General features: G+C 47.4%; 3 protein-coding genes across 3 annotated transcripts; 2 read left to right on the top strand and 1 right to left on the bottom strand.

Moving 5' to 3' along the window:
- The first annotated feature begins 5688 nt into the window (after positions 1-5688).
- LOC100840438 (protein FAF-like, chloroplastic) lies at positions 5689-6936 on the top strand. Its single transcript, XM_003572533.4, has one exon. The coding sequence runs from the start codon at positions 6027-6029 to the stop codon at positions 6705-6707; it is 681 nt and encodes a 226-aa protein (XP_003572581.3). The 5' UTR covers positions 5689-6026; the 3' UTR covers positions 6708-6936.
- Positions 6937-7299: 363 nt separating this feature from the next.
- LOC100821425 (N-carbamoylputrescine amidase) lies at positions 7300-10775 on the bottom strand. The gene is made up of 9 exons (XM_003575029.4): positions 10597-10775; positions 9119-9167; positions 8857-8948; positions 8603-8754; positions 8474-8520; positions 8318-8351; positions 8014-8180; positions 7836-7932; positions 7300-7763 (listed from the first exon to the last, which is right to left on the bottom strand). Exons 1-9 carry the CDS (start codon positions 10692-10694, stop codon positions 7591-7593), a joined length of 909 nt encoding a protein of 302 aa, XP_003575077.1. The 5' UTR covers positions 10695-10775; the 3' UTR covers positions 7300-7590.
- Positions 10776-14020: 3245 nt separating this feature from the next.
- Positions 14021-15133, top strand: LOC100821127 (uncharacterized protein At2g27730, mitochondrial). Its single transcript, XM_003575028.4, has 3 exons — positions 14021-14384; positions 14477-14572; positions 14731-15133. The coding sequence occupies exons 1-3, from the start codon at positions 14214-14216 to the stop codon at positions 14755-14757; spliced, it is 294 nt and encodes a 97-aa protein (XP_003575076.1). The 5' UTR covers positions 14021-14213; the 3' UTR covers positions 14758-15133.
- Positions 15134-16714: the final 1581 nt, after the last annotated feature.

Below are 16714 nucleotides of genomic sequence, written 5' to 3'. Positions count from 1 at the left end.
GACGGTCTATCTGCATCATGCAGTCCACATCGACAGGCAAGAACCATTGCTGAAGAAGGTCATAATTCCATGCGCCATTCTCGTCCAGGAAGTCAGAGACCCACTTCATCCGGCATCTTCCCTGCCGAGTAATAGGCCGCAAGTTCAAGTCGCGAGGTATCCAATTATCACGCCACACTCGAACCCTGCTGCCAGTGCCAATTCGCCATATCATCCCTTTCTTCAAGAGCTCGAGCCCATAGGCGATAGCTTCCCAGGTCGACGACGGCCTCCCAGTGAATACAGTGTCGATAATGTTCCCATTGGGATAATACCTAGCTTTCAGCACCTGGGCACAAAGGCTAGTAGGATTATCAATGAGACCCACGCCTGACGAGCAAGGAGGGCCTGGTTGAAGACACGCATATCACGGAAGCCAATACCACCATGCCGCTTCGGTTGGATCATCTTGTCCCACAACATCCAGTGTGTCTTCCTTTTTCCTTTCTACGTGTCATGCGAGTGAGGTCCTCACAAACAGAGAAGGGCAGCTTGAACACACCCATAACGTATGTAGGCAAAGCTTGGGCAACAGATTTAATCAGAAGCTGACAAATAATTACCCTCCCCCCCCCCCCCCCCCCCCCCCACCCCCCACTGCATTAGTCGCTTCTGAAGCTTAGATTGCAAATTCTGAAATTTGCTTCTATTCACTCGCCCTTCAGGAGTTGGAAGACCCAAGTATTTTGATTCAAAATCAGCTTCAACAACTTGCAGTGTGTTTTTCAGATCCTGTTGCACAGCAGCCGGGCAGGACTTCCAAAAAAACATTGAGCACTTTGCAGGATTAATAAGCTGTCCTGTACCTCTTCCATAGCAATGAATAATATTCAGGACTTGGGCAGCCTCGCCATTGTCAGCTTTAAAGAATAGCAACGTATCATCGGCGAAGAGGAGATGGGAAATTCCAGGAGCTTGCCGGCAGACGTGCAGAGGAGTGATACTATTCTCTTGAACCGCTCGATGAAGGAGCGCTGAAAGTCCGTCCGCAACAAATAAAAACAGGAACGGGGACAATGGATCACCTTGTCGTAACCTGCGAGATGGTGCAAACGAATCCAAGAGGGAGCCATTAAATTTAACTGAATATCTCACGGTTTTGACGCACGTCATGATCCACTTGATCCATGCGGGCGTGAATCCCATCTTTTGCATCGTGCACTCCAAATATCCCCAGTCCACGCGATCATATGCCTTGGACAAATCCAACTTGTATGCACAAAAATTGCCAGCGACTGCATTTTCTGTTTCAATAAAATGCATGCACTCAAAGGCCAAAAGTGCATTGTCTGTGATTAGCCTTCCAGGAACAAAGTCACATTGATTCGGTGATATAAGCTCGCCAAGGATAGGCCTAAGCCGGTTTACAAGGCACTTGGCTACAATCTTGTACAGAACGGAACACAAACTTATCGGGCGATAATCTTTAAGCGCCTTTGGCTGGTCCACTTTGGGGATCCACACAATAGCAGTGGTATTAACCTCAGCCGGCATGATTCCATTTTCAAAGAACAGACTCACAGCCCGTGTGACCTCCTCTCGCATAGGCTGCCAATTCCGCTGATAAAAACGAGCCGGAAACCCATCCACACCAGGAGCTTTGATCGGTCCTATTTGGAATAGAGCATTAGATATTTCCTCATCCGAGAAGGGTTTGCACAGCTGTACATTCATCTCATCTGACACTGAACCATGAATAAGATCAATAATATCAGTGTAATCAATCTCAGGATCACGAGTAAACAGTTCCTGGAAATAACTGACAGCCATTGCCTACATCTCCTTGGTCACTACTGTGGATGACCCATCCGGCCGCTGGAGCTCCTTGATTCTGTTCTTGCGTGCTCGCCACACAGCTTTGCCATGAAAAAATCTTGTATTTCTATCCCCTTCTTTGAGCCAGTTTATACGAGACCTCTGCAACCAAAGCATCTCCTCCCAATACAAGAGTTCATTCATTTTATCCGTCTCACGCCGTATCTCCTGCATATCAGCGTTCATAGCCATTAGCTCTTCCAGTCTTGACCGAGACTTCTCAATGGCATTAACCACATTACCAACTTTCTTCGCCGACTCCCATAATCCCCTTCAACGCACCATGAATTTGTCCGAGATCCTCTTTACTGCCCATACGCTCCCAAGCACTCTCAATCACCTCTGATAACAGTAACCGAGTTAAACCTCGAACAAGCAATTTCAAGCAATTTCATACTGTTGACATCGAACGCGCGGCCGATCATCAGGTTCTGCCAAAAGGCAAACAAGAATAGTACAGTGATCAGAGCAAGGGGAAACTAGGTGTTTAACAGTAACCGAGTTAAACCTCGAACGCCATGGGAAGTCAGCCACTGCTCTGTCCAGACGAACTTTCACATTATGCCGCCCACATTGCTTATTATCCCAGGTAAAGGGACGCCAGAGAAGCCCAAGTCATACAGGCCACATAGTTCCAACGTGTCCCGGGAGGCGAGCATCTGATTCTCAGGTCGCAGACATCTCGAGAAGTGTTCAAACTGCCACATCGCCTCATTGAAATCCCCTACAACAAGCCAAGGAAGATCAGAATATGCTTTCAGATTTTGCATTAAATTCCACATATTATGTCTATTCTCAGCTTTTGGTTCGCCGTAAACACAGGTAAGTCTCCACATATCATCATCGGTAGAGGACCGGATGTAAGCATCAATATGTCTTTCACTCATAGATTGGATATCCACTAGTACATGTTCATGCCAAAATAAAGCTAGGCCTCCACTACGACCATCACTGCTCACACCTTCAAAACCTTTTAAACCTAATATGTTTCTCAAACGCCTAACTTTCTCTTTTGGTTGCCTAGTTTCACACAAAAAAAACAACTCCGGGTGACTCGCCTGTGTGAGCGCGAGTAGATCACAAACTGTTCGGGGATTACCCACTCCCCGGCAGTTCCAACTTAGGCAATACATTACTCATGACGGGGCGCCACAGATGGCCCCGTCAGTTTGCCAGTAGCCACATGACCGGTTGCTTCCAATCCCGCCACACGCCCCTTTTCACTCTCCTCCATAGGTACATCATGCATCTCATCTCAGTCTGTCGGCTTCCACTTCTTTGGTGTCCCTCCTGCTATGGCCGGTTCCGAATATGGAACCAAAGGTAGTTCACCAATTAAAGTGTCATCTACCATGGCCTCCTTTTCTTCAGCTGTGCGCTTCTTTCCATGGTTCTGCACCGAAACCTCTGTGATCGAGCTATACCCTCTGCTTACATCACCATACAGCTGCTCGCGAAGTGGAGGGATCATATCCGAAGAGGTTGGCCCCTTTGAGCTAGCACCTTTACTGTTCCTTCTTGTTCTTAGGTACGGACCTAACCCCTTCTTCTTACTATCTGAAGCCTGACCACCCTCCCATTTGTTTGTCATCTCCTTCACATGGTTGAGAGGAGGAGAGTCTGTAGCTCCGTCATCGTGAACACCATCATCATAAGCACCATCATCGTGAACACTAAGGTCATTGACCTTATTCAACAGCTCCTCCTCCCCCCCTAGCACATCCACTGCCTGCTGCTTCTGACTCCTTCTACTAGAACTGGCATGGCTCCTATTTGGCGAGATAGCAGCACCAAACGGAAGCATCAACCTCCTCCGAGCAGCAGAGTCCGCGCGTATCACACCTTCCTTACGATCAGCCCTATGGACAGGAGAACAGCGCAGACGTGCATCCAGTCCGCGCGATTTAGCTCCCTATTGTTCCTTCAAGCACTCCATTTTTCCATGTCCGACAAGACCACAATGAAAGCAGAAGTTAGGCAGGCGGTCATATTGAAACTTGTAGGCCGTAAGTTTGCCCTTGATCCTGATAGAGACTTCATCTTGAAGGGGCTTACGGAGCGAGATTTCTACCCTCACCCGAAGGTATGCGCCAACTTGCCCATTAGCCATAGCATCAACTACAGCCAATGCGATCATTCTGCAGCATAGGGGGACATTGTCGATATGAATCCATATGGGCATGGTATCAACAGGAATCTCCATTAGTGGCATCATTCCATCCACCGGCGCAACAATGAGTACTTCGCCACGCAGCTGCCACGGTCCTCCACGAATTACATGCTGATAATCCCCCTCCACATCGAACGTGATCACATACAAATTGTCCTCCAGATCTTTGAATTTCATGTCAGCACGTGTTTGCTAGATACGCTTGAACTCCGGGAGAAGAGACGCAGATTTAACCTTGCGCATGGAGTAGAACTTCACGATCACGCAGCATTGTATCGCTTGTGCTTCTTCCTCAACATCGACCTCTAGATCAAGGACGGCAGCCTCCGGCACCAGACTCTCACCCTCCCCACCTACCTCCGCCTCCTCGTCGTTCTCACCTCCCATAGACAGATCGGGATCTGCCGTCGCCGCCGCCAGCCCCGCCGCCACCTGAGTCGCCGCTACCTTCGCCGCCACAACCTTCGGCACCACCGCCATGTCTAAGACCACACCCCCTCCCTGCATCGCCACGGGAACGGCGCCGCCTACCGGCTTCGGGTGGGTAGCTACCTCAACGGTTGCCCCTTGTTCACCCCCACCGTCAAGCGATGCCATCGAGCTCTACAGTTCAAGAGTAGATTGATCACCTGGATCGGCTTCGATCTTCCCTTGGCCGCGCTCTTATAGCCATGGCCCTTCCCAACCAGGACGAGATCGTCCCGAACTCTGGTCTCCATCGTTTCCTTCCCAAGATGAGATTTGCCCTGAACCGGAGCCATCAAGGACTCCAACTGCGGATCGGAGACGATCTCCATCCGAAACCACGTCGATCTAGGTTGCCGCCGCCGAGTCGCCTCAGAGCGTCAAACCTAACCGAAAACCCTCTGACGGTACCCAATCAAAACTTTGATCAAGTTGTGCGCAAATGATGCACACAGCTATTACGGTGTTACAGTTTACAACCCAAGGCTTGGTTGCAAGCCACCAGTCAGTAACACATAATAGCACAAAATAACCAAAAGGGGGAAAAGATGAGCGTGAACAAGACCAATCCATATATTAATAAGGAAACGCAATTGACTGGCTAATCGACCAGCAACCTTGCTTACCAGTAGATCCATCCTCCACTCTTCCTAAGAGCATTGGGTTACAGCTTCACATCGAGTCACCAGTTTGGCTCCTACCTGGATGGCTGGATCACCTTCATTCTTTGAACCCCGGAACCAAATAAAACCTCCCCTGCTGTCAGTTGTCATCTTAGAACTCTAATCTGTCTTTCTCTCCGGACAGCTCTCATCCACGATGGACATAAACAACAACAAAAGTCCTCCCTGACTGTTGGGAGCCTTAAAACGAGGCGCAAAACTTTAACTAGTAGCCTTTTTTTTTTGTTAAGCGCGTGCACTTAAGAGATTTCCTTTGGCTCGTTTAAAGCAAGCCAGGAGCAAATTCGGGCATCCATCAGCATGATGTTAAGTTAACTACACACACTGGTCAAATGGCAACCTGCACCAGATAGGCAGATATCTCTTCCGCGGATGCAAAACAGCCAGCCTGAAACAAGAGATGGGTATGGTGTGCAGTGGATCCGTGATATCATCAACTGCACGGTTCCGCAGCCGAAAACATGAGTCCAGCACGGATGGCGGCTTCAGAAAAGAAGGTTGAGAGTTGATACCGCACCGATCCCCGCAACCAACCCAAGCGCTGCACGCAGGCCAGGGGCGCCGGCAGCAGCAACGAAAACAGTATCTGTATCTCGCAGCCCAACACCATAGCTAGGAGGCAACAAACAATAGCATGGGCGCCTACCATATCGCCAGAGACAGAGACGCCACCGCCCTCTCAAGGACGTAACAGAAGGAGGCCACGAGTCCCGGTTCCCATATCTCCCCGCCCCTTATAATTTACGGGACCCAGAGCCAGAGCCAGAAACTCGGCAGGAAGCACGAGTCACCAGACCCAGCCTCGAAACGCAGGAAGAGAGGAGAGAGTTTCTCAGTTCCACTTCACCACGGGCATGGCCGCAACGGCTTGCGCTTACGGCGGCTATGAGAGCAGTTGCCGGCCGCCGCTGCCCGCTGCCATGGGCTCGCCCACGGCGGCGAGATCCTTGCAGGTGATGGATTTGTTTAACGACGATGGCCACGGTTCCTCCATCATCCATGGCGCCGTCGTCATGCCACCCCCACCTCCTCCTCCTCCGCCACCACTTGTCGATCTCCATTCAAGCTCCAGGAGCAACCGCTCAAGCTCCAAGGCGACGTCCCGCCACCCAGGCCTCTGCACCGAGGGCCTTGGCTCGGAGAGCTCCGAGAGCTCAGGCGACCTTGATCTCGCCAACGTGCCCGATGACACTGACAAGGAAGCAGGTGTGGACGCCGGGCAAGGACTGCAGTACTGCAAGCGGCAGTACTTTGACAACCACGATGAGGAGATGATGCCGATGCCGGCGAGGACAAGGGGCAGGAGGGTGTTCCCGCCACCGATATCGGTGATCGGCGCTGCCGGGAAGCCATGGCAGTACCTCCGGGCGCACCGTGGGGGCGGCCGGCTTGTGCTGCAGGAGGTGAGGATACCGTCCAGGGAACTGCTCCAGGCGTGCCGGGAGGACGGCCGTCTCAAGCTCCACTTCGCACACCCGGAGGAACGACAACAACTAGCTGATTATCAGTGCCATGAGCAAGATACCAAGAATTAGCAGACTGGCGATTTACATGCAAGAGCAATCGCAGGAAAATTAAGGACGAACAGAACAGGGTTTAGCTTCTTGCTCTGAGGTTTAATAAGTGCTCGTCATTGACGAGTCATACGGTGGCTTCCGTATCTTTCCCTTCCAGAGAGATGTAAATATCGCGATATTTTTTTCAGTTTTTGTATCGCTCGTCAATCTACTGCTACTCTCCCCCAAAAGGGACTGTTTTCTCCTCTTTTTTCTGTTACAGAACCGGAAGTGCAATTGAACGACTGAATTACAGTAATCAACAAAAGACAAACACGCTAACTATTGTCCTAAACAAAACAACCAAGTACGAAGTACTACATAGCAGTAATGATGCTCCCAGCTAAGGATCCGTGCATACAAGCTGCAAAGCACTCTAGATATGTAGGTTCACAAGAACCCTGAACTTAGTTGATGGAAAAGGAATAGATCACACGTGACAGTTAGTTGACACTTGACAGGTCTACGTTAGAGCCATCGCGAATGGCATTTTGGTGTCAAAGATGCTGATTCTGCCAATTATGATAGATCACATGTGACTGTACGAGCATCATCAAAGAGATTCAAAAACCAGTCAAACAGTAGTATATTGCTTTGATCTTTCATCTTTGAATTTTTTGTGTCCTCGTCAGATCATTACATGACAAGTATTTTATTATGGTATGCTACATTGGTGGAAAATCACCAAGTTGGGAACGCAGAGATGCCTTGTACAGAGGCAAAGCACTTTATTAATCTTTTAGCAGGGAATAGCTAGAAGGGAAGATCTACCATTGGGTGTAGCGGCAGTTCGCATGGACTCTGTTTTCCCAATTTTTTGGAGCTCATGTCCCTTTGAAGGCCGGATTCACAAAAATGGAGCCTAAGATGATTTCTCGCCATCTAATGTCAATAGCACTTTGTAAAGATCAATACGTCGGTCCCTGAATATGCCCCAACCATGCCTGGTAGATTTGATCTCATCCAAGTCAAACTCTGCTACCAGCACTTCCTCATCGATATCATTTGCAAGCTTCACTATTTCTCCAGTTGGTCCTGTACACATGCATGTATAATGGTTACGATCATGCACATTTCACTGTAAAATGCACACACAAGCTCAATTACCTGCAATGAATGAATTCCCGTAGAATTTTATAGTGCTATTGCCATGTTCAGTCTCAACAGTTTCCTTCCCTATCCGGTTAGAAGCAACAAGAGGAACCTGGGTATATTAAGGTGAATCATGAAATAATCAGAACTGTCCACCAACTGGTAGTATCAATTTTGGAACAAGAAATAATACCAAGTTAGCTCCAGCATGGCCTTGCATAACACGCTTCCAATGTTCACGGGAGTCCAGGTTAATATCCTGGGGTTCAGATCCAATAGCAGTGGGATAGAACAATATTTCTGCCCCCTGAAGCACCATAGCCCTTGCAGTTTCTGGGAACCACTGATCCCAGCAAATTCCTACCAGGGCATGGATGGCATGATCAGTAATAAGCAAAGCTTCAAAGGAACTGAGGTTATGCCACACTGGTTATTAGCAGTGATATCACGACGAAACTAAATAAAAACTGGTATTACTGCAAATATAAGTAACTTACCAACGCCAATAGTTGCATACTTGGTTTTGAAAGCCTGCATCAATAAAAGCAGTTTCACTAAGAAAGTTCATATACTGATAACAGAAGCCACAGCTACAATATACACATCTATTTAAACCAAAGTGACATCTCGTACAGCTATAGAATCATGTTTACCTTGAAACCGGTGTCACCCGGGTTGAAGTAAAATTTCTCTTGATAACCTGACCAAAAAAATAGTTTCTCCAGATCAGAAAAGCCACTCACAATTTATATCAGGTCAGACAAACACTATTGTAAGACTACCTGGTCCATCTGGGATGTGTGATTTGCGGTATAGGCCGAGATCGGTTCCATCAGCATCAATAATGGCCACTGAGTTGTAATGTGCATTATTTGCTTCTTCGAAAAAACTTACAGGTATTACAACATCCAACTCCTTTGCTAGCTTTTGCATTCTATAGACCATTAGAAACAAAGTGAATGCATAAATATTACAGACACCTGATGGAAATATAAGCCACCTGTCACATGCTTGAGGCATGAGCAATCAAGCTTACCTTAATATAGTTGGGTTCTCTTTATAAGGCTTAGCACGCCGAAAGAAATCCATCCTTTGGGCTTGACAGAAATAGTGCCCCTCAAAAAGCTCCTAGGAAATTCAATACATATATATGAAGTGAGGAGAATTATATCTTTATTATCCTCCTTTTGCTGTGAAATTAAAGGCACAATATACATCCATACTCATATGTCAGCCATGCAAGTACACATTTTTTCACTCGTCATTGCACATCACATTTATTTACCATAAGAATTTACCTGAATGAGGACAATGTTTGCGCCTTTCTTATGAGCTTCTCTAATCAACCTGCAAGGAATTCAGATTTAGGTCCTTATGTTTTCCAAGCGAGAGCTAAAATTACCATATCTTGTGCATAAACATGGAAAAATAATAATTCTGACAAGAGAACTGACACACATACGATCTTTTCAAATATGATTTTGTTATGATCAGTGAAAGCATTTAGCAGCTTGTTAAAGTCCCCAGAGATATGAGAATATGACTAACACACAATTACCTGACACTGATTAGCATCATGGCAACCAAACCATAGCATCTCAAGATTGGCAAATAGTCATTAGAAAATGTGAACTATGAACAATGGACTCCTTTTGTGCACTGTCGTTTTTCATACAAAGAAGTAATCCTAACATTACGGGTCAATACTCATCAAAACCATCAATACAGAGCTAGAATAGAATTGTGCGAAGTCAATGATCAAAACCATTAACTTGGTGCTAGAACAGAATTTCCCCCAAATCAAAGATCAAAACCATTAATATAGAGCTGGACAGAATTCCCCAAACTCAAGTTCTGTACAAAAGTTTTAGGATCCAGTAAAATTATTGAGACTAGGTTGCACCTTGAAATGTACGCAAACATAGCAGAATAAGTTTAAGAAACTCTGGTCTGCAGAGAATCCATAGCATGGTTATGATGTCACAACAGGAGGTAAAGCAACAGAAAGTGTAGACTGATTTAGACATTATGCTAATCATGGTCAAACACCAAATAAAATATGGAGACCCCCATTTTGTTTCTCTCTGGAATGACATGGTCATTTTGGAAAAGAGAAGTCCAGAGTCCTAGTTGAATTTTTGGTTTGTGTATCCAAAATATGTGGATGAAAATAGTTTTAAAATATAAGGTTTGAATTGGGAGAAAAGAATAATAACTACTGAAAGTGGTGAGTAGCGAAGTGGCAGACCTATTGGATGTCCTTTGTGGTGTTAGTCTACAAATCCAAAAAATTGACTGCCTAGTGCAAATGAATGATGCTGTCGCTCTGTTATGCAATCACTTTCCATCCCACTAGAGCTCAAATAGCCCACTTCCGTACCAATTAATCCCGTACGGCGTGCCCTAGCTCGAGGTGTAAGTTCTCCTCCCCTGCTCACACGTCGTTTCTGCCGCGATGCTCCATGTCTCATCCTTATCCTGAAGCTACTCCGCTCCTGTGCTTCATCCAACGCGACCGGTAAGGGAACAAGAAGCAGTGAAGGTATCAAGCCTTCCTCCTCCCATCTTCCTTCCTTCCTACCTCTCATCTCCCTCCCAGTGCATTATCCACCATCATGGTGACCCAGCGCCAGCCGTGAGCGCGGTCCCACCTCCCCGCCGTCTACCCATGTCCATCCGGACTCGACCCCGGCCGTCGATCTGGGTCGGGCAACCCTGGTCGACACGCCGACCCGCGTTCCTGACTTCTATGTTACCGGGAGGGAAAAGTCCATACCTCTCGGCAGCAGCGACGTTGTCGGATTCGGTGTCGGTGCAGGCGAACTGCACGGCGGCGACCGCCACCTTTCTCCCCGCGCCGCCGCCCCCGGCCATCTCCCTTTCCTCTCTTCACCTACCCCTTCCTGTTCCGCTTTGGCTGCTGGGTGCTGGCTGTTTTGCTTCCGCCTCCAACTGGGAAGAAACGTCAAGGATTTTAAGCACTAAAAGGATGCTGCTAGGCCCCAGATGGCATAGAGGGTGTGAGGCGGTTCTGTCTTCTGTTGACCTGTTGACCAGCGGGACCAACCACCCGAAATCGGAAATTCTACGCTTGTCATCTGCTGGGGCAAGCAGTGATCCATTAGCAAATTTTATGGAGTAAGGTCTTCTGCTCCAGCTTTATTCTGAATAAAATCTGTTGCCAGTTTGTATTACTCCCTCCAATACATATTAATTGGTAAAATATTACATATATTAAACGTTTTTTAGACATAAATACATTCATATTATATCTGACCAATTTGAGAAATTAATATGGATCGGTGGCAGTAGCATATTTTAGCTCTGTTTTCTATGGTGATGTTTGGTCACAACAGATCAATGCGAGTGTGATTTCCTCCTAACTACTTTTTCTGTCCCAAATTAATTAGCGCCGACCTTTTTGCAAAAAAAACCCTATAAATTTCCGAAATAAACCTGCAGTCCACATCTTCAATTAAACGTGGATTGCGCGTTAATTTCAAAAATTTACAAGAGGTTTTCTGCAAAAGTTCTAATAGAACGTGGACTACAGGTTTATTTCGAAAATTTACAGGAGTTTGTTTGAAAAAAAAACCGACGTCAATTAATTAGGGACGGAGGGAGTACTTGCCATATGAATTCAGCACCGCTAAAATGTCTATTCCACAACCTCATGTAAATTGTTCTGAAACACGAGCAGGGTTTCAGAAGAGTACTATCAATGTATAACTTTATTTTTGGATTCTTGTTTCAATGGTCTACCGTAAAGGCGTAAAGAGTAGAGCCAGATAAATTTTGGTAACTGCAACTGTAAAAAAAAAAGAGAGAATAAATGCATATCATTATGTCCATAATTTCGGTGATCTTCAGTTTTTTACTGAACTCGTGTCGGTTGAGGAGGTAAATCTAAACATGAACAACTGTGGTGCTACAAAAGGTGAGGGTTATCATTGAACGTGGAGAATGGTCCATTGAAAATCCAATTGAACAACTTTGATCAATGGCGATTGGTTCCTGAGCTCCTTCTTATCCAGGTGTTCGTGAATATTATGATGTTTCGATCAATGCTTATGTGTATGAGTTTGTTGATCCCTATCAACACACAAGCATGTGCAACTATGTTTAAAAATATAAACCGATGTGTTTTTTTCCAAAAAGGAGGATGTTTCTCCGGCCTCCGCATCAACCGATGCACACAGCCAGTCGCCTATGGCGATCAGATTTCAGTTATTACAACACAAAATGGCAGCAAGTAAGGAAAAAAAATCCTCCTAGCCGATAGACCTCGTGTCACCTTAGAACTCACAAAAGAGACACCCAGGAGCAGCTTCAATAGAGAGAGCTCTCTTTCCAATCAAAAGGAAACGAACCCATCAGAAAAACCAAGAACGGGCTCCCAAACCCAGAAGTCCAAAATCAACAGCCTTCTTGCGTCTCTTGCCCGACCTATCTTCATCTATATCCTTCACATTAGCATCATTGGAAGCAGCAACAGATGGTGCCACCATCAAGTGTCGTCGCATTGGCAAAAGCATCGTCAACGTTGGCTCCACCTCCATAGTTGAGGACCTCCGCATAAGCATCGACTTATTCCAAGATGATTTCATGGGCCGCACCACTAGCTCAATTAGGACCGCCACTGCCAATCTTTCGCCTCCTGTGGTGAACCACCGAGCTGGCCCCAACCATGACCACCGTTGCAGCCATTGATGAACAAACCATGACCCGCATATAGAACCACGCCAAAAACCAGTGCCATAACCTCCATGTCCAACAGCTGCATCCACACCACCATCTCCATGGGCATCTAGGCCCCAAAGACGCCCGTATGCTCCAGGCACAGGACACAACAAACCGCCACACCGCCATCTCCACCACCCATAAAACCGCATCCGCTTGACGAAGACAGCAGCACCCGTGGAGGCGGATGGAATTAAGGGGCTCCCCTTCATGCGTGAGCCGCCGGAACAACAACCTCTAGCTCAAAACAGCGCCCTGCCCTGACCACCGTCGGCAGTGGCAGCGACCAGCCCTTCCTGCATGAGCCGCCAGAGAACAACAACCTCCTACACAGCTTCCAACGGCGGCGCCCAGCCCCGACCTCCGTTGGTAGGTGCCGCGACCTGCCCATCCCAGCATGAGTCATCGGAGAAAAGCAACCTCCGGCACAACCTCCAATGGCGGTTCCTGTCCCGACCACCGTCGGCGGCGGCGGCAGCGGCGACCACCACGATATCTCCCTGGAACAGAGCTCGTCACGCGATCCAGTGCGGCTCCTCGCGCGCTAGTCAACCCTGTGCGATCCTCCAAGGCAGAAGGATCTAGGCCCTGCCGCCACCGACACCAAGCGGGCTTTGCCCGGCGACGGCGAGGGAGGGAGGCGGCTTAGGGTTTCAGGAGGACCTCGTCTTCTTTTCTGTACTTATTTTCTAGTCCTGCGTTTTGCATTATTGCCTTCCAAAGAGGGCCTCAACTCATGTGATATATACCGTCATATTCAAAACATTTGATTAACAAGGAAATGAAATCATGTACTTTTATTTTTTTAAACTCATTGCAGAGCGATGCACTACTGCACACGAGTGAGTTTTAAGTCACCCATGGGCGAAGATCGCCCTAGTTGTCGTTTTTCCTTTTAGAAAATTCCAAGTCCAGCATGAAGCCCAATTGGCAGGAGTAGCAGCGTGTTAGTACAATTTACTACTCCATACTCGAGACCAAGCCCAACGGATTAATATCCAAATCCCAAAAGAAAAGACAAAGAAAGGGCTTGTCCAAACTTGTCTTACCAAAATTTGGCAACCTATGATATTTTTGTTTTTGTTTGGTTGGTGGCCAAAATTTTGGTTTTCAAATGAATGTTGCTGACTTTCTCACTTCTTCCTTCATAAATCTTGTCCACTTTTTGGTCGACCTTGGACCAACAAATCCTTAACCAAATATTTAGCTAGTAAATTATTGACAAAAATTAATAGGTTAAGAACCAACACACCGGAAGGTCCAAATCCAACACCATTTTGGTCATCTCAAGCCCGAGGTAATGTGACGTGTCGGCAATATACAAGCGGGAAAAGAGAAGAAGAAGCTTCGCGGGTTCTGGAAACCGCTTACTTTCGCTTTATCCTGTAACTTCGAGCTCATCCTTATCTCCATATCAGGAGGTTCTGGCTGCGCCCAAGGGAAAAGAAGGATCTGGGGACCAGGTTCAGAGCACCGGCCGGACACTGACACGTCCTTGCTAGTCGTACTAGAAATAGATACGCGCCCGTCGACCAGCAGTTCACTCCGGGCCGTGAGTTATCAACAATTCAACGTTGTCATACTCTTGGGGAGCAAGAAGAAGCTCATTCGTGGTCGTGGGGACCAAGAACAAGAAGTCGAAGGTTGGCGTGAATGGCTACTATAAGAAGCGCCGCAGCGACGATCGCTCGGCCATCGTGGGCAGCGGTTGCGGGGACAAGGAGGATGGAGGGCATCGGTGGTAGACGCTACTTCGGCGACAGCGTCCGCACCGGCAGGGTGCTCAGCGAGGAGGAGCGAGCCGCCGAGAACGTCTACATACAGGTGACTGGTTAATAGTCCAAGCCTTCTTACGTTCGTCAGTTCGTGTCAGTGGAACACAAGAGCAAATGCTTCGTTTTGAATTGGTTAAGCAGAAGATGGAGAGGGAGAAGCTGGAAAAGCAGAGGAGGATGGCGGACCAGCGAAAGGCCGACGCGGCAAAGAAGGCGGCTGCCGCCGAAGGGGACAAGGTAAAAATAAATAAATTAACACACGATTTTAATTCTTCCCCAGCTTAACTAGCTCGTGGGTTTTTCTTCTTCTAAAAATGTACTCCGGAACTTACGAGTGTTTTGGGGGCGCACTCTCGACTGATAGCGTGTTGTGTTTGTGCTTTTATTAACTGCAGAAGGGTGAGGGAGCTCATCCAACCTGATTAATCAGATCAGATTCTCCGCTGGCTGAGACGCTGAGTTGCTGTTACATGCATTTGCACAAGTATGGCTTTTACAACTGTAGTATTTCCTCTCTTTTAGTACAAGTTCTGTCCGTGGTGTGCACCGCTACCCACGAGTACAGTACATGTTTTGGTGCCGAAGCTTCTCGATCTTCCAGTTGTAAATCATTGTAGTAGTAAAAATAGCAGAGGGAGTGTGGTGATCATAGTATAACTTGTGTTGTACTGAAAAGGCAGAAAATCTCGTTGTTTCAAATCTGCGTCACAGGCATATATGTATTGTGTTCCTTCTGTTCGGAAAAAAAAATCTCTCCTGTTAATACGTAGTAATGGTAGTAGTATATTCAATTATTCAGATGTACCGTGGTATTTGTATTTGTGCAAGTTCTACCGGTTAAAGTTTGTGCAAAATTGTGCAAAATTGACATGTACAAACGAAGAACAAATTAAGGAAGATATGTACATTAGAAAAGTGGCATTTTTATTTTCTTTTGTACAGTATGAGGGCCGTCTCTAGATTTTGGAGGTCCCTTTGCCAAACATAAAATGAGACCTCATGTTTGGAAAATCCTAATGATTGAAAGTGGAATTAGAAAAAAACGTTGGTGAACTGGAGTAGAGTTTGGTGTCTCCTAGATTGATTTTCGGGGGGGGGGGGGGGGGGGTGTTTGCATAGGCCAATGAGTGTGGAAAAGAAGAAATCAGATTAGAAATTTAGCAGGCGATTAGGGGACGGAAGAAAGAGCGATTAGGAAGCATATGCGTTAGTTTCCTTTAGTCGTGAGCTTGAAAGGGCTGCAAGCGCTTGGTGGGCTATATTGATTCTATCTTCACCTAATATCCAGCCTGCAAATTAATACATATACTTAACTAAATTTTGGGGGGCCCAAAAAATTAGGAGCCCTGTTCCGTCGTCCACTCTGCCCTTGCTAATATACGAGCATTGTATGGTTAAACAAGTTAATTGTGCATCAAGATCCGTGTGCACTATTATATTTAAGAAAAGTAATTTTGGTGCCTCAACTTATCGAAAACCCTTATCTTTTTTTAATACTTATTATGGTCCCTCAACTCTTGAACCCGGACACATTTGGATTTGGTCTCTCTCCCGCACGAAGTGGCTTCGGTGCCAACGTGGAGCGATTTTCTCATTCTCTCCCCCCCTCCCCACCGCCTGCCCCCCGCCCTGCGTCCCCTTCATCCCGACCCGAACCCTAGCCTAAATGTGTGAGGGAGACCAACGTGGCAGCGGCTACCCGCCCGAGAGAGAGGGAAGGGAAAGGGGGGAAACGCTCAAGCAGGGTCTGAGTGGGACACGATGGGCGCTGGAGAGCGTCGACACGTTGGAGAATGAAGGCTTGTGAGTGAGACGAACAGTGGCGGCGGATCCCACCGGGCTGAAGAAGATGGCAGCACCTGAGAGCTCCGATGGCCGATTCGTCGAAGAGGATACAATAAGGGCCGCTAGGGATCTGTCGGAGGCCACGGAGGAGCGTGGCGACGGTGAGGTCGCGCTAATGGTGGAGGACGTCGATGCGGCACCGCTCGAGGTAGCGGGAGTTCTTGGCGATCGTGGTGCCGTGCTCATGACGGTTCTCCTACGCAACGAGACGCAAGAGGCCATGGGGAGGCAGTTCGGCATAGAGGGCACTTTTCGCCGGACTTGGAGAAGAAGCGGTTGTGCCGCTGTTCAGACAGATGGCGAGCGCAGCACCGGAACTACTTAAGTAGGGTAGCCACGAGTCTCATCTGTTAAGTCAATGAAAGAGAACGTGGCATGCCAACGTGGCAAGTGGGAACGACAAAACCCTCTGTGCTGGTGCCGAAACCACTTCGGGCGGGAAGAGTTATCAAATGTGTTTGGTTTCAAGAGTTGGGAGACCATTTTTTTTTTGCGAGTAAAGATGATGGACCATAAGTATACAGAAAACAGATG

The sequence above is a fragment of the Brachypodium distachyon genome, chromosome 3, assembly GCF_000005505.3.
Source record: "Brachypodium distachyon strain Bd21 chromosome 3, Brachypodium_distachyon_v3.0, whole genome shotgun sequence".
Classification (NCBI taxonomy): Eukaryota; Viridiplantae; Streptophyta; class Magnoliopsida; order Poales; family Poaceae; genus Brachypodium; species Brachypodium distachyon.
Note: the sequence above shows the minus strand (reverse complement) of the source record. Positions and strands in the feature narration are given on the sequence as shown.

Excerpts from the sequence above, each read along its gene's own strand:
- LOC100821127 (XM_003575028.4), top strand. The coding sequence starts at position 14,214 with ATGGCTACTATAAGAAGCGCCGCAGCGACGATCGCTCGGCCATCGTGG. Across the intron at positions 14,385-14,476 it reads CCGAGAACGTCTACATACAG|AAGATGGAGAGGGAGAAGCT; the intron begins GTGACTGGTTAA and ends TTGGTTAAGCAG. Across the intron at positions 14,573-14,730 it reads CTGCCGCCGAAGGGGACAAG|AAGGGTGAGGGAGCTCATCC; the intron begins GTAAAAATAAAT and ends TATTAACTGCAG.
- LOC100821425 (XM_003575029.4), bottom strand. The coding sequence starts at position 10,694 with ATGGCCGGGGGCGGCGGCGCGGGGAGAAAGGTGGCGGTCGCCGCCGTG. Across the intron at positions 8,521-8,602 it reads ACACATCCCAGATGGACCAG|GTTATCAAGAGAAATTTTAC; the intron begins GTAGTCTTACAA and ends TTTTTTGGTCAG. Across the intron at positions 8,181-8,317 it reads GTATGCAACTATTGGCGTTG|GAATTTGCTGGGATCAGTGG; the intron begins GTAAGTTACTTA and ends ATGCCCTGGTAG.
- LOC100840438 (XM_003572533.4), top strand. The coding sequence starts at position 6,027 with ATGGCCGCAACGGCTTGCGCTTACGGCGGCTATGAGAGCAGTTGCCGG.